At 41.3% G+C, this 23,920-nt stretch overlaps 1 protein-coding gene across 2 annotated transcripts in view; it reads right to left on the bottom strand.

Annotated features, from left to right (window-relative positions):
• pola1 (polymerase (DNA directed), alpha 1) overlaps window positions 1–23,920 on the bottom strand; it is a 66,948-nt gene that overhangs the window by 40,289 nt on the left and 2,739 nt on the right. For both annotated transcript variants that reach the window (XM_005912115.2, XM_005912116.2), the window contains exons 10-33: window positions 23,133–23,305; window positions 22,903–23,015; window positions 22,558–22,671; window positions 22,409–22,483; window positions 22,169–22,307; window positions 21,901–22,055; window positions 21,704–21,788; window positions 21,471–21,532; window positions 20,642–20,731; window positions 20,422–20,538; window positions 20,145–20,320; window positions 19,845–19,974; window positions 17,998–18,117; window positions 17,808–17,898; window positions 17,592–17,716; window positions 17,310–17,459; window positions 16,376–16,498; window positions 3,919–3,951; window positions 3,506–3,598; window positions 3,197–3,402; window positions 2,953–3,085; window positions 2,684–2,815; window positions 2,409–2,583; window positions 1,705–1,886 (exon numbers count right to left, since the gene is read on the bottom strand). In XM_005912115.2, the coding sequence (XP_005912177.1) occupies window positions 1,705–1,886; window positions 2,409–2,583; window positions 2,684–2,815; window positions 2,953–3,085; window positions 3,197–3,402; window positions 3,506–3,598; window positions 3,919–3,951; window positions 16,376–16,498; window positions 17,310–17,459; window positions 17,592–17,716; window positions 17,808–17,898; window positions 17,998–18,117; window positions 19,845–19,974; window positions 20,145–20,320; window positions 20,422–20,538; window positions 20,642–20,731; window positions 21,471–21,532; window positions 21,704–21,788; window positions 21,901–22,055; window positions 22,169–22,307; window positions 22,409–22,483; window positions 22,558–22,671; window positions 22,903–23,015; window positions 23,133–23,305 (2,992 nt within the window). The remainder of the gene's footprint in view (window positions 1–1,704; window positions 1,887–2,408; window positions 2,584–2,683; window positions 2,816–2,952; window positions 3,086–3,196; window positions 3,403–3,505; window positions 3,599–3,918; window positions 3,952–16,375; window positions 16,499–17,309; window positions 17,460–17,591; window positions 17,717–17,807; window positions 17,899–17,997; window positions 18,118–19,844; window positions 19,975–20,144; window positions 20,321–20,421; window positions 20,539–20,641; window positions 20,732–21,470; window positions 21,533–21,703; window positions 21,789–21,900; window positions 22,056–22,168; window positions 22,308–22,408; window positions 22,484–22,557; window positions 22,672–22,902; window positions 23,016–23,132; window positions 23,306–23,920) is intronic.

The following is a 23,920-nucleotide window of genomic DNA, read 5'->3' as shown; positions in this document are numbered from 1 at the left end:
GAAGAGGATGATGTGGACAAAATACTCATTTGCCTAATAATTCTGCACTCCCTGTATCTCTCGCGTGTTTCTTTCAAAAGTTCACTTTCAAGAGCACACTCTCCTTTCAAAACAAGTTATATCTACTACAACACTTTCTTTTTAGTCATTTTATCGCCGGGCAATTAAATGAAAATATGAAACACTCAAAGTACCGTCTTGTGACTGTGCGAGACTTATGAGAAAGGGATGATATCTTCTAACACTCCCAGTTCTCCTCAATGTCTGGCTACAAACCCCGGCCGTTATCTGGACCGCCTCATGTCCGCACATTAAATAGGCTTTTGAAAAACAATTTTAAAAGGTTTGCCATGCCAACTGCCTAAGCAGGCCATTTTGTCAACGTCTTGGTTTGTGCAGCTTTCACAGCGTGCTGATTTAACTGCCTGCGTGGGATACCTAACGCTCTATTAAAACTGAACTGAGGGTATTCCCCTGCAGCCTTATCCACATTTTTTTCCCTTCTCTGCACTTAATCTTTTCATCCTCCTCTCCCGCTACCTCCATCAAACAACTTTCCTCCTCTGTCTGTCCTCCATCATACATCACCGCCTCCTCCTACCATCTCTGGCTCTGTGTCAGCGGAGGAGTCAAGGCCCATCTGTCCTCCCCTCTCTCTCTGAGCTGTTAGACCATGCTCACCACCTTAATTAACTTACCGTCTTATCCGTATCACTGTGTGTGCGTGCATACCGGCCTCCGGCAACAGAGAGGAGAATTAACATCAGTAATCAGATGATTCCTGGTTCGTTTAGACTAATGCTATATTTTATTCTGACATTTCAAGTTCATGCATTGTACTCTTAATAGCAGGACGCAGGCCGTTTAGTACAAGCACGATCACTCGGGCGAGATTATTCTGCTTTTTCTTGTGCAACAACACACCAGCATATCTGTTCAAGTGTGTAATGATATTATCCTTTTATGGAGAGTGTGTTTAATACTCCTGTTTTAATTATTACAAGTTCTCTCCACCACTCGAGGCCAAAGGCTTGTCAGTTTTATTAGTGTCTTCTAGACAAGAAAAAGCTGTGTGTCCTGCTCCTCATTAGAAGCTGATAACACACACGCACACACAAAACCTTGGCCTGACAAATGGTAGGAGATCAGTGTGTGTGTGTGTGTGTGTGTGTGTGTGTGTGTGTGTGTGTGTGTGTGTGTGTGTGTGTGTGTGTGTGTGTGTGTCTCCATAGAGCCACAGGGGTTAAGGAAAGGCTTTTCAAGTTGTGGAGTCCAAACTATGCCAATGAAAACAGAGTCCGTACTGGAGCCAGGCAGCTGTCTTAAAATACAGACAGAGACACAATATGGAGGATGACTAACGCATGAATCCTTCACAGGAAGTTTTACTGAAATGCCTTCTGAAACATTATTCTCCCGCTCTTTATTTGTGTCTCTACTGATTAATCCATTAGACCAGTGAAACACACCATTACTGATAAAAGCCATCTCCTTTTTTCCCTTTCAATCTTGGGCCATATCTGTGCGGTGCTTTGTGTGTGTGCGCTGAGAACAGACAGCACATTTCTTCAGCTGAAGTCTAAACTGCCAAGGGTTTAATACAACTTCAAATACAACTCTAAGAAAGATTATCTGGTCCTGCACAAACAGAGAAAGCAATACAGAGGAGTTTTATGATGGACAGCGGTGTGTTCATCTACTCACAGCTCCTTCAAAGACGCTGTCGTAGACGTTGTCAGTGCCACACTGAGGACAGGTGAAAGTAAACCTCTCACAGTCTTTATAGCGCTCCTCATCAGTCAGCTGGACGGGAACACCCAGCAAGCCGTCGGCTTCCTCCTCCCTCTGGAACTGCTGCTGAGCTCTGAACTGACTCGGGTCCAGACCTGACATGGAAATCAAAGACTTGTTTTTTTAAGGTTTACAGCAGAGCAAATGTTTATTCAGAAACACGGCTGAAGGCAAAATATTTCATGCCTGATAAACACCAATGAAAGGTGGTCATGCTGCAATTAAGCATTCTGTATTTAGCTGTTCGGCTGTCGACAGATGTTATTATTATTCTAAAAAAAATTTAACTGTGACCCACAGACACTTCATTTGAGTGTTTACGGGAAATGTATTGTAGTGAAACTGGAAATAATTTGCAGCACTTGACAAGATTATTAAGTAGGTATTATGTCTTCTGCGACAAGAGAGGAAACGTGCATAAAATGTGAACCCAAGTAATGATTTAATCCATAGAACAGTTTTTCAAAAGCAGAATTTGCATCTGTAGGAACTTCCTCGAGCAATTTGGTCATTTTATTTCTAAGTAACACGGCTCCTTTAAACTTTTTTGTAATTATTTTCCATAAGGCATAACATTACTCACTTCTGGGGACGGCAATAACTTGTAAGTCACTTACCCAACCACGAGGCTATGAGTACACCATCAATACCCTCAATAGGGTCGCAGATGCGAGACACCACAGGGTGGACCTGCTGGGCCAGGTAGTACTGTGTGTCCAGAGTGAGATTCTCCTGTTTCTGGAGCTGCTCTAGAGCATAGGCTCTCTGACTGGCTGGCAGGTTGGAGCCATCCTAGTGGACAAAGAAGATAAATTTCCAATGTATTTGTACTGAAATATCACTGAAACACACAAAGAAATGAGATATTCCCGTTTCTCTAATAGATACACACTTTACAGATGAGGTAGGAGATGGTATCTCCAGCTTTGACCCGACGACCACCCTGAGAGTTAATCCACAGAGCAACGTGGACATGAGGGAGACTTTTCTTATCAGGGTAGTCCTGAGGATCCTTTGTCAGTGCCTGGTGAAGTCAAGACAAGACAGCAGTAATAGATGAGAATGGGAATGGCAAAACACAAAAGAAAAACCCAGCATGTCCAGAGTCTTAAGCCTCATTTTAATCAAATGAAAAGTAAACACAAACAGTGATTCCCTCACCTTGTGGATCTCATACTGGTTCAGTGGTATGTCTCCACTAGCCACCTTCTCTCCCAACTCCACCAGGTGTTTCTGGATGTTCTCCACAATGACATCACGACTCTGATCAGACAGGATCTGCCCAATCACGTAGCTAGAAAAATAAATAAACACAATGAATTTTTCCTTACAAATGAAAATCTTTTGTAAGGTGCTTCCAGCGCTCCATATACTGACGCGCTGTTTCCCATGTCCCATGACGTACTTGCCGCATTCCTTAGCCAGGTCACACCAATCCCTACGGACGATGTCCAACCCTTTGAGCTCTTGCTTGACGCTAAAACGTCCTTCTCCGTGTTGTTCCACCACAAGGGCGGCATACTTCTTCTTCTTCAGCAGCAAAAGAGACTTGAACACACCATCAATGTCGATCTCCAATAGTTTGTACAGCTTGTTTACTTCTGCCTTCACCTGGGATCAAAGTGCAAACACACGGATTCAGTGTCAACATCTGGTTATAATCTCCACTGCATGGTGCGCATGTAAAAAGTGATAAAACACCCAAAGCACACACCTTATTGCCAAGCTTAAAAACTTCATCCAGACACTTGCTGTTTGTGTTGATCATGATAGAGTCAGTATCTCCATAGATGACTTCCAGATTCATCTGAGTCACACAAAAGGGGGGGGGGGGAGAGAGAAAGAAAGAATCCATACAGTTAAAACTGGGATAATAAAGCGAATATTACACACATCAAACTGCACAATTTCTAAAACAATCTCATGTTAGATTTGACTCATTAAATGATATTTAACCCAAAGTTTATCATTTAGCTGCTTAATACAGATGCAAGAATCCAGGCGTCCTGATCCAGTGAAGAAGTCATTATTAAAAGGATTATTTGTCGTGTACATTTTACGTTATTCTGCACATAATTACATATCATATTAGAGATATTAAACAGGAACAACTTGGTAATGACTGACCTTCTGAACCATGTCTTTCGTGTGCATCAAAATCTGGAGAAAAGAGGAGACAACACTCTGAACGATGCCAACAACAAAAACAACACAAGCACAGTAAACAAACACGTCACTCAGGAAGATGAAATGATTAAATATTAAGTTTCCGCGTTATTAATTGTGTGTGTGTGTGTGTGTGTGTGTGTGTGTGTGTGTGTGTGTGTGTGTGTGTGTGTGTGTGTGTGTACACATTTGTGTGGACATGGGAGCAGAGCAGGTGATTTGCTTTAAATGGGGGATAATTGGCTAAGAGGGCAATTATGAGAGCATGCTGTGACAGGCGTCTTTTCAACCCACACAAATTCACAGTCAGGCAACACACACACACACACACACCATAATGACTTGTAATGGCCTTTATAACCTTGTGGTTGACTGACGGAGAAATAAGAGAATTCTGTAAATGCAGATCGACCACTGTGTGTGTGCGTGAGGAAAGCTCTGAGCAGCAGAGGGATCCTAACAGGTGGGGGCCCAGAGGAAGGGAGGGCAGTGTGGGGACCTCAGGTCGCTAATCTGGGGGGGTCTGAGGGACGGAACGCAGTGTGACCTGTCACCAGCAATCTGCTCCTCAATCAACCACAGCCGCATATATACACCCCGACTCGCACTGTGCTCCGTGTGGGGACAAGGACGCGGCTATTTCAGAGTGTGAGGAAGGGGCGGGGTCGGGCTTCCACTCCCTGAAACCAGAGTGGGCCATAAGCATGCTTTATGGGCTGCTACATGCCGCTGTACGGCGGGGGGAGTTTGAGTCATTCAGGGGAACAGCCTCTCCATTAGGGACTGCAGTCAAGGTCAAGGTCTTACCACAAACACACACACAGTTTTTCACCTCTGCACTTATGCAGTGGATTTCACTGTAGACAAAATGACCCCTGCCTGTTTAGCAGAAGAAGAAAGGTTGGAAAAGAGGAAGATGAAAGAACTCTTTATAAATCTTCAGACTGAGTGCACAGGTGCTCCACTCCAATAATTCATGAATACAAATCTAATTTGAGACATTTTTAACACTGCAAAAGCAAAAGTAAATTCGTGGTTTAAAATGTGAATGACAGCTGCCTGCAGCGAGTGTAGAGTAGTTTATTTACGACAGAAAACGAGCCCGAGGAAATGATCTTTCAGAGGTATAAAATAAAATGTAAAGATGACACCAAATGTGCTCAGTCTGTCAGACTAAAGGTCACATTTACTTATTCCTTTTTTAAAATTCCATGCATTTGAAAATAATTTTGACATTTAACTATACGAAACACTATAACTGAAGGTTGATGTTTCAAATACAGCCAGCTACTAAACACAAACACCACAACAAGCAGCTGTGATGGTTCAGGCTCATCTGCTAAGGAGTCCTTGGTTAGACACTAGGCCAGCACCTTGCACTGGTGTGTGCACATGTGCATGTGACTAAGCCGTTTTGTACACTTGCAATGTTACAATGTTATCTAAGTGCAACCAAAGTTCGCACAAATAACAAAGTATCTGTCTTGGAAGGAAAATCAGGCCTTGTATACCAAGACACATTTTCCTCTGTTAACAGCTGCCACTGAGCAGCAGCTCTTGAGTAAGAAAAACTCAGCTGTGCCTGAGCTGAACAGTCCATTTGTTTAATTAAAAAAAAAAAAAAAAAAAAAAAAGCACCAAAACAGGCGTGTGAAATTGCAGCAAAGATTCCTCCCATATTTGAATCATTAAAAGTAAAACTTGAAGCAACACATTTTTTTTCCCTTGGGTAATATGATTTTACGAAGCAGAGGATTATCAGAAATAAAGATAACAATGCGAGTGTCACATAATCAGACAAAGGAGCCGTTTCAAGCCAAATTATTTGCATCAGACGCTAAAATTCAAGTTGGAAAATGACAAAAAAGTAAAAAATACACTATAAAATCAGCAGGATATAAATCATGACATAGTAAAACTCATGGAAATTCAAATGCAACTAAAGATAAACTACCCCAATGGGAATGCTAATTTGATAATTAGATCCCTCGTTTGTTGACTTGAACATTTCTAAACAAAACCCAACGTATCCTGATGGTGTTCAGACACCACTGCAGCACAAAATGCAGGCACAGGCGTCACAATAAAGAGCATTTATAAGAATGAAATGTCCAAATCACCACATCAGCCAAAAATCACAATTAGTTGTGTAACTGTTCTTTTTGTATGTTTTTGATTCTCTACACACTTACAGTCTGAGTTGACCTCATTTGCCAAAAAGGACAAATTAACTTACAGATGAATGTGACAGAAAGCATTAATATTATTTATTTATTTGTATTTTCTTCAGACATAACAAAAATATAACCTTTGTTGATTAATCTAACCCTCAACCACAATCATTCACCTTAGCTGTCTATAAAGCCAGCATATGAAGCCTTAAACGTCACCTTCCCACTCCTTAAATGCAAAAATTAAATAAGTCATCATAATGTCCCATTCGAAAGAAAGCAAGTGCAAACATCACAAGATGAAGTTCAAGTTCTCCAGCTAACAGCCAAAACATGTAGGAGAATAAAGAAAAGGGGAAAATAATTTGAAAAAACCCACAGAGTCCGGGTATGATAGATCTTAAAATTCACAAATGCAGTCATCAAATAGACACCATGGATTGTATTTCATTGCTTATTGCTACTTGGCACAACACACGCCCAGGACAATGTTTTAATGCAGGCCTGCTGATGCAGACAGTAAACGAGAACCATCTTAGAGAAACTTAGCCATGCTCATTATCCTCACAGTGTCAATCATCACATCAACAAAACTCGGCTAAAACTCTGCTTTTGTACTCCATCTTGAAATCTCCAGTAATACTTTTTTTTTTATAATAACAAAACAGCAAAATAAAAGCATTGAAAGGAGAAAGAGCCAGGAGACGAAGCTGAAATGATGGAACGGACTGAATAAAAAGTGCAGAGACGTGATGAATGGGGAGATGTGGGAAAGACAGACAAGCGAGGAGGTGAGAATGCGTTGATGTAATTGATGTGTGGACTCATTTAGACAGGTTTTCCATATGCTGTCAGTTCCAGCAGGACAGACTGCTTTTAAGGAATGAACTGTGTGAAAGACAAGTCGTTTGACCATGACGCTGGAATGTGTGCAACTGACAGTGTGTGTGCACGTGCGCTCATCTTTAAACGCATACCGGCATACACATACTATACGAACCAATGCAAACACACATCCCCAGGGGGTAAAAAGAGTGCATGTATGTCTTCACTGTGATGACTGCACTCGTCAGCACCGTGAATGACGCTCATTCTGGGCCAAACATCTGAAAAAACCTCAGCAGAGGGGCTCACAGTGCTTAATGTTAACCTGCTAACATCAATCAAATTGATCGGATCAGTCTGTACCCTCGCTCGGCTTTTTGCGCCGATCGCATTTTCGCTCCAGCTACGAAATAAGAGTTGTTCTTTCAATTTTTACAATCATTACTTCTGACTGAGTTTTGCCATCTTAATACCTGCAACCAGTGAAGCTGCTTCCCTTAGTTTAACCATTTTCTACAAAGTGAATTTAGATAATCTATTCAAAATCTTCCAATTACAGAGTCGCTCTTTTTCCCTCACACGATAAAACCAATTTTCTAACATTCCTGCCTCTCATCCTTTCCGGCTCCTTGGTGTTAATACAGTGTAAATAGACCGGACAGTAATTGAGCAGCTCGCTGACAAGTGCTCCTGCAAAGTGAAGGATCAGGACAGAACACATGAGACTGAATTTCTCACGTTTGTAATCACAGTTTCACCTCATCCTTCCTTTTGATGCCACATTGCATGTGAGGGCTCACATGTCAGGTTGCATTCCTTGGACTGAGACACCAAATAAAAGGACATACCTTGCAATAAGTAAAATATATTCTATTCTGTGCGTACGCAGCAACATCAGCCGCTGCTCTGAGTGGTCAAAGTCCTAGCCCCGCCTTCAAACCAGCCATTTCAAAAGCACTGAGATTATGTGCCACAGTCTTCGACCCTAGAGTGCCTAGCTTTGGTTCATTTGATTTGAAAGAAATAATCACATACCTACTGCAGACGTTTAGTTCACATTAATATGGTCATACTGAATATCACATAGTCACATATGGTATCGCGAGATCTGCACTGACCTAAACCAATGGTTCTCAAATGTTTTCTACCATGTCCTACTTTAGTATCTGAAAGAGGTGAACGCTCCACAACCCACAGTTTAATTAATCATGTAAACAAATAGCTTTTGTGATCACTCAACATTTTTCACCTGGCCATCAAGAACACATCTGCAACGCTTTGCTATCCAACCAGTGTGCCCTACTTGAATGCAAACCCTGCAATAAACATAAACCTGTGACTTGCAGCAGAGTCAAGACACTGCAGTTGGCAGCAGCAGCAGCATTTTCAGACACTCCAAGTTTAGATTCAGCAGTTAAAGCATTAGTGCGGTATTCCTGCACGAGTTTTACACTGACATGCAGCTTCCATGTGGCATTTTTCCTTTGCACTACTCATTTTTAAAACCTAATGTACCCAACAAATCTGCTTTGTGCCTCGAACACACAGACTTCAGGGCTCCAGAAGATGTACTTTGGTTAAGTGGTACTACCACTAGTTTGCAACATTCAAAGATGCCAAAAAAAAAAAAACCCAGAAAAGAAAAAAGTGACCAGGAGTAACAACTACAGGAGGCAAAGTCTAAAGGAAATAACACCTCCTGTCCAGCTGAATACAACTCAGACTTTAAATCAAAGTTTAAAAGGGAGCAATGGATTTCAGACTGAATATTTTTACAAAGCCGCTTAACACAAACCCATCGACACTTTTTAATACCCGTCCTAATACCTCACTTTAAAAGCTGCATTTTCCCACCGTCTTTGACTTGACTTTTCACAGCTTTTCATTTAGTGCTTTTAACAGCGCCTCATGTCTTTGCATGCGCACCTGTGTGCCTGCACACGAGCTGTACCCATTAGCTGTGCGTTATTGCACCCTGTCATGCTAATTGATGAGTGGTTCAGCCTTGTTGTGATATCCTCCTTTTCCCAGCTGTTGCTCAGCTTTTTGTTGGCCTCATCTATTAGGGCCTTACATGTCTTGTTGTCACGTCAATCTCGTGTATTCTTTATTTGAATCCACTACCCCCCCAACCCTCATACACTTCTCATCAAAATATCTTTTGTCTTTTGCCAGGCTGTCATTTTAATAAGAATATTAGTCTTAACTGACCTGCTTGGTTGAGTGATGAGTGGTTTGCAGACTGAAAGGCAGCAGTAAAGACAAAAGATAAATGCGCGAGACCCCCCCCCCATTATCATTACATCTTGAACTCTGGCACACACACATACACACCACATACATCCTTCTGCTGATCAGCAGATCAGAAGCGGCATGTTAAACCTCTGTGTAGCAGAGGGCCCTTGTAAAAAGAGTCTGGGGCACCAGTGACGATTGTTTTGAAAAGCACTCAGCTGAAAAGCATTTTGGGATGACAGTCGGTCGACTGAAATAGCACCTGTGGAGGAACACACCACTGTCAGAGCTGGGGGGTGGCGGGGTGCCATACACACAACATGTCCACAAGGCACTTGAGCACACACACACACGTTTGCAAAACTCTTTCACGAACACAGCCTCGCACACGCAAAGATGCATAAAAGATTTACAGGCTCTCTTCTGCTACCGTGAAGTTATATCTGCACACACCTCCGTACACACCCACAGAGACCGAAAGTCCTTCTTTCACTAAAATGATTTCACTGGCACGCAAGAATTCACGAGCACTGAGCACAACACACACACACACACACACACACCTGTCCTGGCAGATGCCATAGCTGTGTTCTCATGTCTGCCATCGGGAAGGTCAATCTGTTGTAAAGCTGTGACTGATTTAATACAACCGGCCAAGATCACAAACGCCGACACTGATTGAAAATAACTCAACAATGACAACAATCCTCCTGCTGTCCGCTCAATTATAATACTGTACTTTAATAGCAGGAAAAGGCGCATCCTGGTATGTCACTGCATTTTCTCAGCCAAGTTTTTAATACGTTGTCAAGTAAATAAGCAATATAATGGCAGAAACACAACAGCAGCAGTGAAGCCAGACTTTTTATTACTTTTATTTATTTATTTTTTAAATGGGGGTGCAATACAGCTGTCATGAAGACAAAAAAAAAAATAAAAAAGTAGTGAAAATTATTGTGGCCAATAATTAAATCATGATTATCATGAATTTAAATGATTATTCATGCTTTTGAAATCCACGCCAAATCAAATCTATGGCTCTATCGAATAGAGTGAGCGCCTGGGGAATAAAGCAACAGTCAGAGGGACTTACTAACTTTTGAAAGATGCTAGACCGTCGAAGTACTCAACTAAACATGCCACTGGTTGGTGGGGAGTGAATTTGAGAAAGAAATGGTTCCCAAAAAGCAAAGCAAAGGAAAAAAAAAGCACTGGCATGCAACAAAATGTGGAATAATGATGATTTAATCTCAAATATCTGGTTTTACTAATCACTGAAAGCTAACACTATAAATAAATTCAACTCACTCCACAGGGTAAATAGTAATGCTCTTTTTCGGGGTCAGTCACTATAATTATTGATGATTTAGTATTGTTATTATGAATTATTTACTACTATTATTAATACTAATTATTACTCAGTATGGCTGCCATTGATTTAGAACAAAGTCACTAAAATGAATTTTAAAAACTTGTGCTACTGAAGTTAATCTTTTTTAAAATGTCAAAAGCTGCGTTTGCAAAGACTCAAAATGTGGTTCTTCTTTATGTAAAATTTAAATAGCTGCTCACTCATAAAACATGTTTATGTGGGAACAAAATCCATAGAATAAATAATTCTGAAAGAAAACAAACCCTTATTTAGTTTATTAGTATTTATATAGAACTTTTCAAAATAAAGTTATAAAGTAAACAAATAAATTCAAATGCACGCCAGATGAATCCATTATCAATTATAATCTCTGCCATAAGCTCATTCTCACATGGCCTCATTAGCAGGTGTTACGAAGTCGCCGTTTAAACTCTGAGCCCCTGCGCGGTCCACCGTCCGCCCTCACAGACACGCTATTGATGCCAGAATAGCAGCGCTGCTCCCATGTGACTATTTGTTAAGTCCACTCCTATCAAGAGAAAAGCCCACTCTTTAAGAGGACTACAGGATCATGGAAACATCGCAGCCCTCATTTCCCCAAACGCACCGGCGGAGTAGGCAGGCTTATGTATTCTTATGTCTAATTCAGGGAAATGTAAAAATGACCACTGTGATTCTGAAACCCTCAATGAAAGAAATGAGGGCAACAGTATTTACTCACATGACATCAGAGCATGCAGTCTGACAGATGCGACCACAAATGAGACGTGATAGGTTGGTTCAGGTATTTCTGTGTCTAATTCTGGGAACTGATTTGTGATTCTTGAGACAAGAGAGATGATACAGAAGCAGAACAAGGGACACCAGGGGCAACAATATTTACTTAGACTTCATTACGAGCACATGCACCCTTGCACACACGTACGTACGGGAGAGGGTTTAACCTAAACCAAACTCTGACCTCTCTGCACCCTCAGCTCCGTTACAGAAGCCAGCTTCTATCTTCACTCTGCATGCCAGCCAATAATGTCAACTACGAGCTCCTGTCAGGCTGTTTTTAAACACAAGGACAGAGACTCAATTACAGCAGAATGGCTTTTAGGAGTCACCCTCCATCCGGAGAGACACACACCTGCTAATGGTTGTCAGATTTGCAGGCAAAAGGGTCAAAGGTCAAACCAATCTGCGATCCGCAACAATAAGCAGCTTCCCTCGGCCTGCGCTGTGAACATCACTCGATTAGGACGACGTAAACACACCATCATGCAAGAGAAGCAGGCCAAACTAAACAATTGAGAATTTTAAAAAGCGAGCTTCTGATTTCATAAACACAAATTAAATTCAAGTACAGACTCTTTGCCATTTCAAGTGACTAGAAACATTAACAATAACACAGGTCAACGACGGAAAAATCATGTACTTGTTCTAAACCTGCAGCTGATTCGTCATCCCTAAGCAGGTTTGCGGAAACCTTTCCCCCCCCAAATTAAATTCTCCTCATTTAGTGGATGAATTCGGAGATCCAGCAGCCTGTGGCCAAAAAAAATCTTTCTGGTGTGACAGATGCATTTATCAACCCATTAACAAAAAATAAATAAATAAAATTAAAAACGAAATAACCACATGTGTGCAAGCTGTCTGTCTGTGTCATACAACCATTTCTCTGCACCCAAATGCTCTCTGGCGAACATACAAAAGAACCCAAAATAACGCTGAGGGAGTGAGGGGGACATCAATCTGTGGAGGACCCTTGACTGTGTAATCCTAAACCTTCACCTTCCTCTTAATACCCATCATCCCCCCCTTTAATACCCACACATACCAGGACAGAACAGGGCCACAACAAATGGTCCCGACAAAGGGCAGAGTTCGGCCAGTAGCACTTGTGCACGCACACACAGATGGGTAGTAACACATGCGGGCGCGGGTGCGGGTGCGCGCACACACACACACACACACACGATAGAAGACATACCCAAGGAAGACGCACAAGAATCAGGAGGAGATGTAAGTGGGGGGCTTTCCCCTCCTAAGTTGGCAAATTTGATCAGAAGGTCCACAGCCAAGGGTCTGTCAACCCCCATCTAAGGCCAGGGCTGAGACACTGCCGTGGCCTGCAGCCTGAGCCATCCGGCCACACTGGGGGGTTAGGCCTCATTTTAAAACGAGAGCGAGAGAAAGATGAGAGCCGGGCCAATCAATAAATACAGAGAACACATGAACATTCACTCTGGACACTCATCCAAACAGATGAAGGGAACGCATGCAGGGGCGCGAGAGGAGGGTGGATTTACACTGCGGACAGAGTGGTGATCAGTGTACATGTTACAATTACAAAAATAAAAAGCCTCCTAAATCATGAGATGAAAGTGGAGTGCAAATGTGACGATTAAAATGGGGGTGGGAGTGCAAATGGCAATGCCCACAAATACACTAGAAACCCAGTTATAAATGCCAGCTGGCTTTTCTGGCTCGCTGCAGTCGGAAACTACCGAGAACTACTCGGCTTGCCTCCTGTTAACTTTAGGACTCTGTACAATTCAGTAAAACAGACACATTTGGTTCGTACTACTGCTGATCTGCTGCTTTTCCTTGACGAGCGTACGATGCTCAAGTGCTGGAAAAACTGTCCTACAAAAATCCTATTTTAGATGCTATAAGATTTATACACACACACACTTATATACAAGTAAAACTGACAAAAAGTAAATTTCAAAGAATATCCTCCACAGCATGTTGCCTTATTATCAGCAGGCTGGTGCTGAAGCCACGCGCTCTCCAAACACACAAGCTGCTATATAAATAGAGTTGTGGTAGGATCATAGATACAAAGTAAACAAAACACTAAGATTGTGTGAAGTGGGATCTCCTGCTTCATCAGCAAGCCGAGGTACGTGTGTGTACACCGCACACTGACTGATGACCTTTTTGACGCACGTCTCTCCAATTTGTCGCGTCACTCTGTAGTGTACTGAAGTCCTACATCCAATTTGCTTACAGCCTCCTCGCCACACAGGACAACTCGAGAAGTTTTAGAAAACTTTGGAGGAAATTTTAGTTTCCAACAAACCTGCAAAGCATCTGAATCACTATTAGTATAAACACTCAGCTGACACATTATTAAGTACACCTTGATAAACCTAATGCAGTCTAATGAGACATACCACCAGTATAACCTTCTGTATAAAGGCTTATAATGTTCAGCAACTGTGTAAGGATAACTGTAGAGTAGTAAGGTATTTGATCCTGGCAAATATATTTGTGTCACATTGTGATGCTTGGAGGTTGACTTCATACTTGGGTGGCTGTAGCTCAGGATGTAGGGACTTTACTAACTGAAAGGTGGGCCGTTCAATGCCTGGCTGCTCCCGTCTGCATGTCTAAGTAAGATACAGAACCTCAAGTTGCTCCTCTGATGCGTTCATGAAAATGTGAATGTTAGAAAGCACCACTTAGGAAGAAAAAAGTGCTGGGGTGACTGAGGCGTGTTGTATAAAACACTTTGAGTAGAGTAGAAAAGCGCTACATAAGAACAAGCCCATTTACCGCTGAACATACTAATTAGAGTAATAATTATTAATAATACTAATTAAGGAATAATCATTTCATTGAGGAGTAACTGCAACAGATAATCAGGTAAAAATCAGGTAACCAAGCGACTCTTCAATAACAGTAATTTATGTTTTTATGCTTTATTTTGATAGGACGGGTGGAAGAAGCCTGGGGCAGACGCGCATGGCTCGCACCAGGCCTCGAGGACGGTTCGATATTCCGTGGCAAACGGGTCAGTCGACCAAACCTAATCTACACCCTGCCCTCTTCTCAACACTGAGGATACAGCTATCTACACAAAGTACCACAAACAGTATTAAATATGGGCATAGCTTCAGGATAAAAAACAAAAATAAAAATAAACCTGCATTTGAAATGAAAACACTCTTCAAGGCTTCAGAAACCAATCGCTGTAGCTACCTCCATCTTTTATACTGGCCGTAACAAGGACTCGCCACCGTCAGTGTGAGCTCCATATGGGGGCAAAGGAGTCCCAGATTCAGATATAGATTGGGATGATGTCTGCTCAGCTCTTAATGGTAATCCTGTTAGCATGCTATGGATAATGGGCAACAAAAAAGCTCCATTTCTGTGCAGACATGATGAAAATGTTTTGTTCATGAAGCACAAAAAACAAAAACAAAACATCTTTTATATACACATCAGTTGTTGTTAGACTTTTTCAAAAGCAAGGACAATTTCACATCCTTCCAGTCCCACCACTACAAAAGAGATCCAGCTGCATCATTTTACTGTTACACCACTTATGCTTCACAGGTTTTTAATACAGCCTTGGTTAGATATGTATAATCCCATTATGTATGATGCAAACTCCCTTTTGCTTCAGGGACATTGGACATCAGTATCTGTATTCTCAATGTACCCAATCTAATCTGTTCTAGTGAAACCTTCTTACTTCCAGGCACCAGCAGAGTGATCAGCTTGAAGGTGTAGCATATAACTATCTTAATGTGACTCACTAATGGTGACATCTGTGTCAGCATTTTCTCCAACTAAATTTGGATTTCTGGCCCTCCTGTGATAAATAACTTTGAGGTTTCAGTTTTTATACAACAAATAAATCAACAAGAAAGGTTGTGAAAATAGCTGCTAGCTGTAAGTCTATTCCACATGATTAAATTAGGGCTTCTAAATCTAGCAACACGGGCAAGAGCAAAGCCTTCGAATAATGGAAATCTAGTCTACTCCTTACACGAGAATGGTGATGCTTCCCGGATTATGTAAAGCAAGCAGGAGGTACAAATGTAAATGAACCCATCTACCTCAGGCTGTTGATAAATACGAACTACAAGATATAAGCGGTGAAGTGTTGAGGGACAGAAACTCCCACCTGCAGCAGCAAATCCAATACACAACTTTAACAATGTAGCTCTGTCAGCTGAACAACAAGCATGACTGGAGGCCCAAACGGACTGACAAAATAACAAACACGCACAGTGAGTTACTGCCCTGCCCTCTATTAGGGAGCACAATGAGTGTGTAAGGGGATCTTAATGAAGGACTCCCCTGAGGCAAAGCCTGATGCCTCTGCTGAGGACTTGTACTGTTAGAGCTCATTAAATGAACATGAGTACTACCACTGACATAGTGGGAGAGTGTGAGTGTGTGTGTGCTCGTGTGTGTGTGTGGGGTGTTCAGTTACAATACCAGCTTTAGCTGTTTATGTCATGCAGTACACATGCTGCTTTGCACCAATTTATTGAGCGTGCATGCCACTGTCATTCCATTTGTGTGTTGAAAGAAGTGCTTACACAATGAGACTTTAAATGGAGAGTGTTAGATTCAAGAGTGCCCGTGGCATTCTGTTATTGGAAAATACTTGCATAGTGTCACTGATATCACCGAAAATAAGGAAAGTCTCTTATTCTGACTAAATGAATTTGAAGATGTAATCATATTTGGGAGACAGAAAAGGGCACAGGGTGTGGGAGAAACAAAGACATTTGTAGAAACAAATGTGAGTCAGGATAAAGCAGAAAACAAATGACAAGTCAAAGAAAATAGGCCAGAGTAAGGAGTGTTGCACAGTGCTGAATATAATGTAGCAGTGCCCTCTTGTGGATGAACGTTGGACTGTTCTTTACACTTTTCAAAAGAAAGTAGGATAAACTTGTATTTAATCAGTCTCGGTGTATTTGGTGCCTTTTATAAATCCAGATACTGCTCTAAAAACAAAGCTTTACACCTAAAACGCTCGAGGTCCACATAGCCTACAAAGTCAGCAGTGTGTTTGTGCACTCACCTCCCTACCCTTGTGTGTAACCAGGGCAGCAAGTGGCTTGGCGTAAAAGCGGCTGTAGCTGAATCCCAGGCAACCGTACATACTGTTAGCAGTCAGCTTCAGAGCCTTCTGACGGATGTCGTACTGAGGGACAAAAATATTCCAATGGGAAAACCGGCTAAAATGAGTGCAGCGCAGCAAAATATTCAACAACAGATTTAATTAATCCGATATGATATGGTGTGGCGCTTTCAAGCAGTCTCATCTAAGTTTCTGCCATTTCTTAGGTACACTGTTTTATACACTGCACTGATTTTTATATATTATTACATATTGTTTTTCATTTATTGAGTATGTGTGCAACTTTAGCCGTCTTTCCATTAGTACCTACTCGGATCGACTTGCCAGGGCTTGACTCGGATAGTCTGGTTTTGCATAACAATTGAATACCACCTAATGTGCTTGGTTGTTGTTATAGCAACACGTCTGAGCATCCCGTGACGTAATTAGTATGCGACACGAACGCTATAACAAAGGTGGACATCGAGGCGAAGATAAACCTGCTGCTCCGTCTGTGACTTTTCGTCCGACTTGGGGACCACGGCGTTGTTTCTTGTAGCCATTTCCCTCGTTGCTGGGGTGGTTTTGAATTTCGTAAACAAGACGCCACTGATTGGCTGATCAGTGGCGTCTTGTTTACAAGTCTGATGACGTCTGATGACGTCACATTTCAGTACCTGCTCGGATCACTTTGGAGCCCTTGTCAGAGCAGGGGGTACCAGGTACTATGACCTAATGGAAAACCGTGGTGAGTCGATCCGAGTAGGTACCAATGGAAAAAAGACTTTTCATTCACGAAAGACGTCACATGCAATAACAATAAAGCTTCTCTGTTCTATTCTGACACCAGCTCACAAATACCACCCCTACCGCTAGTGTGTGTTCACGTGTGTACCTGCAGGTAGAGATCTGGGTTGATGTCTTGCTGTTTCATGAGCCCTTTGACCTGCTTACGCCGTTCAACCAGCTTCCTGATTTCCTTGGGCAGGATTCCCATTTCTAGGTTAGGATCTGGAATCTCGGGAATTTCCTCTGGGTCATCCACCTGTTGCCATGAAAACACAAGTCAAAAGTGTGTAAATGAATTGAATCTCGAATCCGAAGCATTTAGCATTAACGTAGCTGGACAACAGGCTCAACCTATAAACACAACTTGTGACCAGTTTTTGAACACTACCTCTTTCTTCTTCTGGGAGTTCTGAGCCTCCCTCTGCACGGTGGTGAAGCAGATGTTGAACTCTTGGATGATTGAAGGATACAGACTGTTGAAGTCAAGCAGCAGCACAAACTTATCATAGAAACCTAAAAATGAGAAGAAGAGAGTTAAAATAATTGCGTAAACATGAAAAAACAAGGTGAGTAAATACATTTTTTAGACATGCCCAGTGCTTACCAACTTTAGGATCCAGCACCAAACCTCCAGCATAGGCTGCCTTCTTCTTCCTCTTGCCTTTGCCTGCATCCACATCATCTTCGCCTTCAGCCTGGAAACAAAAGAAAAAAATAGAAGGAGCTTTATTTCAATTAACTAATTTGGAAAAAACAAAAATTCAGCTGCGTGTGTTATTTGGCTGCATCTTCACCGTCTCGAGCTGTGCTTTTTTGAAAGAAGGTTTGTCAGGGACGATGTAGTCTTTCTCGTGGAAGGCATGAAGCAGCAGGAACTCGTTCCTCTCAGAGCGGCCTCCCATCAGAGTACGAGACTGCAGAGACAAAGCAGGGAGAAAAACTCATTTTCCAGGACATTTTCTGTCACATACGGCGATTAGAGCTTCCAGAACAAGATGTCAAAAAAGGATTTTTTATTTTGCCTCAAAAAAAATGGGAAAACATGTTGGTTTGGACTTGAAACAAGTCGGTTAAAAACACGAATGAATGAAGGCAGAAGTTTGAAAGAATAATAGTTTTGTGAAGTAAAACCGTCTTTGTCAGACAAGTGTGAGTGGATTGTGACAGCATTTTTAGTTGTTTTTACTGATATCAGCATTATAAAAATTTTAAAAAGTAGATAAAAGATTGGAGAAAAACCCGTCAACCCATGTTACGAGTGCTGACATTTTATAATCTGCCCACCAGAGGGCACACTGCAACTTCCCTGTTGGAAACACACACATTTGGACCAAAGAGCTGATCCAAGCAGAGCTGAGTAGAACGGAAATGAGTAAATAAACAAGTAAAACTAACAAATGTTGGGAGTGGGAAGTCTGTTTACTGTATTGTGTGTCCAAAAGACAAAAGGAAAAAAAAATTATATATTAGCCGATAAATTCGAATGTCATATTTTTAATCTCTGTTAAAAAAAAAGAAGCAAAAAATCAGTTGGTCTATAGTCTCTGTAAATCTGCCTCAACTCAATAATCAGAAAGACTACGGTGTGATCGCCCTGAAATACATGTTTGCTATTTTAGCTGAATCAAGCTGGATACCAAAGGTCATGTAATTCTGTTATTGGTACTAAATGCTAAATTTATGAGATCAAGAAACTCGTAAAAAATGAATTAATTGAAAACTCAGTGAAACAGTTATCATTTCCAACACAAATATGTAAAACTGTAGCTCCTGAAACCAACTGCTTTAAAATACGACCCTACAATTAAATTTTATGCTTTTTGAAATGAGCACTCTGTTTGAATAAAGCTGCTTTCAACATCTCACCTGTTGCCTTTGCAGAAAATACCAAGATACAGAAAGCACATGACAATCCAGCATAAAAATATCAACATCTTACCCAGACCCACAGCACACAGCCCTGACATCAACGCCATGCAGACACATAACGATACAGCTTAAATGACTGTGGCTGTTCCCATACAGTGCTACTGACATGACCCACTTCAGTAGCTTATCTAATTTTGGTGTTTTTTGTCCATAAAGCCAGCGTCACCTTCAGCCTGCTTACTAAATAATTATCTGCATTTGTCTTGATGCACGCTCAATCATATACTGTAGGTAAGGAAATCTCAAAAAAGTTGATTGTTTATCTTGACGGTGTTTTCAGTGGGAGAAACGCTTCGACACTCATCCAAGTGACTTCTACAGATCAGTCTTGAGGTCTTCTATCAGTGGTGCTGGGTTCATTCATTATGCAAATGCATTGTTTATAAGGTTGGAGAAACCTATTTACTGGCTTTTAATACAGCATGAGAGTTATTTGTTAATTCATATTTGATGTTTGGTATCAATATTATAGGTTATTTTAATAGGTATTTTGTATTCTTGTACAGCACTTTGGTCAATGTTCCTGTTATAATTAAATGTGCTATATAAATAAATAAAATAATAAATAAATAATTATAAGTATGTGACTAATTGACTGTTAATACTCTGGTATGCTGCAAACTGTCAATTTGAGTTTTGTGGCTCAGCCAAACTATAAGATCATTGTGCACGTTAAATTATGTTAAAGAAAGAGCAGCATTGTCGGCATTACCATGACGTTTCCAGCAATACTGGTGATCTGCAGGGCGAGTGGCAGCACGTTGAGCTCACACATGATCAGGAGGATCAACTTGGCGTCTGTCCATGTCAACTCCAACAGGTACAGGAGGTGAGGAGAGTCACTGACACACATATTCATATATATATATATTAATGTACACATATTATTTCCCACATTGATTTGTGAGCGAAGAAATAACATGTAGAAACTTTATAGATGAATAATACAAAAGAAATGACTTTTACTTCTTATCCTGTGTTTTTGGTGAAATTACCCTTTACATGTATTTACCTGTAGAGGTTTTTAATGTCTTCCTGTGGGACTGTGATTCTTTCCGTCTTCAGCACCTGAGCAGTGAGTTCAGTCAAATGATAACTTTTACAGCGAATCAGCTCTTTGGCTGAGATCTCCACGTCACAAACCAGACGGCCACAGGTGGCGTTCTTCTCTGCAAAGGCACTACGACCCTGCGGATTCAAAAGCACCAGCACGACAGAACATAAAGCTTCTTTTTTCTTTCTTTCTAGTACATTTGAAGAAAACATTCTCAGCAAATTTGTTTCCTTACCCCTAATTTGGGCATATTGGACCTCCTGAGGCGTCCAATTTTTGACCAATGGGGAACCTTACACACATTGATGCGCTGGAGAAGAACTTCCAAGTCAAATCCAAAGATGTCATGACCCTACAGAAAACAAACATGTACAGTGTTTTTAGCCAGAGACAAAACAATATAACTTTAAACCCAATTAAAAATCATTATCACAATCTCAACGTCTCCTACTCACCACCAGCACATCAGGGTCAATCTTGTGCATCTTGGCCAGGAAGAAGCCGAGCAGGGTCCTCTCTGTAGAAGCGATCTCCACCTTCCCATTCTAACAGAGCGAGTCACACCGTCAGTGTCTTCACTAAAATATAGCACCCTGCTTCTTCTATTCAAGTTCCATGTAAAGCAGCAAAATTAACTGAATTTTAATCACATTCACTATTTTGGCTTCCCAGACTTCAATGAGTGATACTGGAAATGCGTGCTACACCAATAAAACAAAAAGCAAATCAAGCGCTCCCTAAATAACCACGGATACGCTTGTGTTTGCCAGTCACAGCTGTTCCCTGCATTGTGCAGAATGAAATTTCCTAAACGCGCTCAATAGCAGCGATGCGCTACTGATAACAGACCATCGATAGAAAAATAAAAAATTAAAACAAATAACTGGCACAGCAGAAGGTGAAGCTTGTTCTAGTAAAAGTCCAGTATGATGAATGGAGCAAAAACAAGAGGAACTCCAATGCTTGCTAATATGAATTGTCAAAATCAACTAAAACATCCATAAGTGTCCAATGAACATGGTGATTAACAAAAGGAAAACTGTTAACATGCTGGACAAAAAAGAAGCATGTTGCACCCCGTTGTGCAAATATTCGTCCGAAGTGACCTGTACTGTATATTAACAGAGGAAAAATAGACAGGAATGTCCCACAGGCAGAGTACGGACAACATCCAGAAGATGATGAATCCCAGATTTGTGCACTAAACGTTAGTATGCATGTTTAAAGCTGCAGTTTATGAATGAGTGCAAACACGCTGAGGTTTACATCTGGATACGCGCTCACCTTCTTTCTCACAGCCTCGTTGAAATCATAAGGAAAGATGCAGTCAGCTGGTCTACTGATAACTGAGAAGACAAATAATAAAATGACAAGCCCACTCATTTAGTCTTTGGTTTTACTTCTTAAATGACATTTTGTTTTACACGTTAAGGTTGGGGATTGTTAAAATAAACAGCAATAAATAACTATGCATACAAAGACTACATTCTCATGTGCGACGCCATGAAAAAACTCACCGCAGAAATGAGTCTGGTACGGAGGCTGAGGAGGAGCTTTATCCATGTGGAAGCGATAGTGTATAAGCGCAGCTAGAGACACAATCTGCAGGGGAAAATGACTGCATTGAGTCCTCACTTCTTTAGTATTTCAGTCTGTTTGCAAAAAGCATAAAATCGCAGTATCCGGCAGGATATTTGATCGTGTGTGTTCTGACCTCATTTTGGTGAGTTTTAGGGTTCTGGACAGTCTTGAGACTGATGGACATGACAGTGAGTGGTGGAGGTGGGAGATCTTTGACGACTGTGATTAAATCACTCCTCAGAGAGAGCGCCTCCACCTTACACCAGCTGACCGGCTGGTTCATTAGCTCTAACATTGACACAGTGAAGTTTAGAGACTAAGTTTAACATGTCATCTGAATTTTTTTGCAAAATTCAAACAGATAAAGTTAAACTTAGTAAAAGTCTACATCTCCTACTCACGTGGTGACTTGATATCCAACCAGCAAGGTCCTTTAATCTTCCTGCTGAGGAGAAAGTGCTCCAGACTGGATGTGTTGGTTCCAAAAATGTGGGAAAAGGTCGCCCCCTTGAGGTCAGAAGGCAGCGAGGGGAACTCAGCCTGCGAAACAATATTTTCCAAAGGATTAAAGCTTATCTAAACATAAAGAGCTGGATAAAGCGAGGACAATGAGGGAATAGCATATATACAAGTCTGCTCACAGAATATCTGACTTCCAGGTACTCGCACTGAGTGGGCACGTCAGGAATTTCAAACGCATAGTTCTTCTCCACTTTCTGTAGGACAAGAAAAAGAAATCAAACACAAGCTAAAAACATGACTACATTCACACTTTACAGTCTAATCAGACCTTGGACTTGAACTTCATGATCTTAAACTTCTCAGAGAGCTCGTTGAACTCTTGGTACACATCCATCATCCCTACTGGAGTGTTGGACACCTCCCCGGTCCTGGGGTTTGTCTTCTGTTAAATGCAATACAAACACTAATTAGACTTTTAATCAGTAGATATTTCTGTATAAAACTTACATCTCACTTTTTAGATTCCAACAAATATAGTTCCATATATTCAATTGCTAATATTGTGTAGTGGAAAACAAATATAAATACTACTTAACTCAATCATAGTTAAACAACACAATCACATAGCGTTCTACTTTCACAGGTAATTCATTTTTCGACAGATGAAACTTACATATTCGCGAGGTAGGAGGTACATGGTCCGCTCAATGTTCTTGATGCTAACACAGCAGCTGACATGAGACTTTGCAGACTCAATCCACACTTTTCCAAACAGGTACACCACACCTTTCATTTAAATTCACATATCAGGGTGAGCTCTACAAACCTGCCCATGATTTTTTAAAAACAGTAAACGTAACCGCATTGTATTTTATCCTCACAGTGGGTGAAAATGGGACCCACCTGGTTGGTTGTATGGGTCTTCGAAAGCATCCAACCAATAAAAGCGGAAAACCTGCTCCCCGTCTGGGCCCTCCACCAGAGGAAGTTGGCTGGAATCGACCTGCACCTCGGCCGGAGCGTCGTTACCTCCGCCCTCCTCCTCTTGTCCCCAAGAGCTTCCAATTCTGCTGGACCTTGACAAGGAACACAGCAAAGAAACTGCTAAAAACCCATCTGCTCATATGTGAACTATTCCAGTTTAAGAACATAATTAGTTCTGTGGGTCATGCTAACTGCACCTGCAATCATCAAAGTGACTGCACAACGCAGTCAATATATGTGAACAACTTTAAATGCTGCTCACTTGCTGGGGAATTCATTTTTGACTTCCTGCAAGTTAACAACACAACAAGACGGCTTACATCTTTATTTTTAATCTGGAGTTACTCAAAGCTACAATAATTTCAGACCTTAATGAGTCCAGCAATGTTTTGTGGGGGATTGACTGCAGGTGCGACACAGAAGAGTGACATGTTTTGTCTTCTTCTTTAATGTATGGAGCCCTGCTGTTTGACCCAGATACATTTGTGAACCACTGAAGTGAACTGAATTGCAGTCATTTTCATAATAGCCCAATGCAATAATCAGCCATCGCATTTAGCTTTTCGAATTCCTTTAGAAACACCGGCATGTGCAGGTAAAACACGGGAGGAACAGATGCCACAGGAGTAAACACCTGTTTAAATGGCATTTAAATTGACTCACATAAGCACCGGGTTAATTTTGCTATATGCATTTTATATTTTCCT

This window comes from Haplochromis burtoni, unplaced genomic scaffold (genome assembly GCF_018398535.1).
Source record: "Haplochromis burtoni strain Fernald_Lab_line unplaced genomic scaffold, NCSU_Asbu1 Contig_1, whole genome shotgun sequence".
Classification (NCBI taxonomy): Eukaryota; Metazoa; Chordata; class Actinopteri; order Cichliformes; family Cichlidae; genus Haplochromis; species Haplochromis burtoni.
Note: the sequence above shows the minus strand (reverse complement) of the source record. Positions and strands in the feature narration are given on the sequence as shown.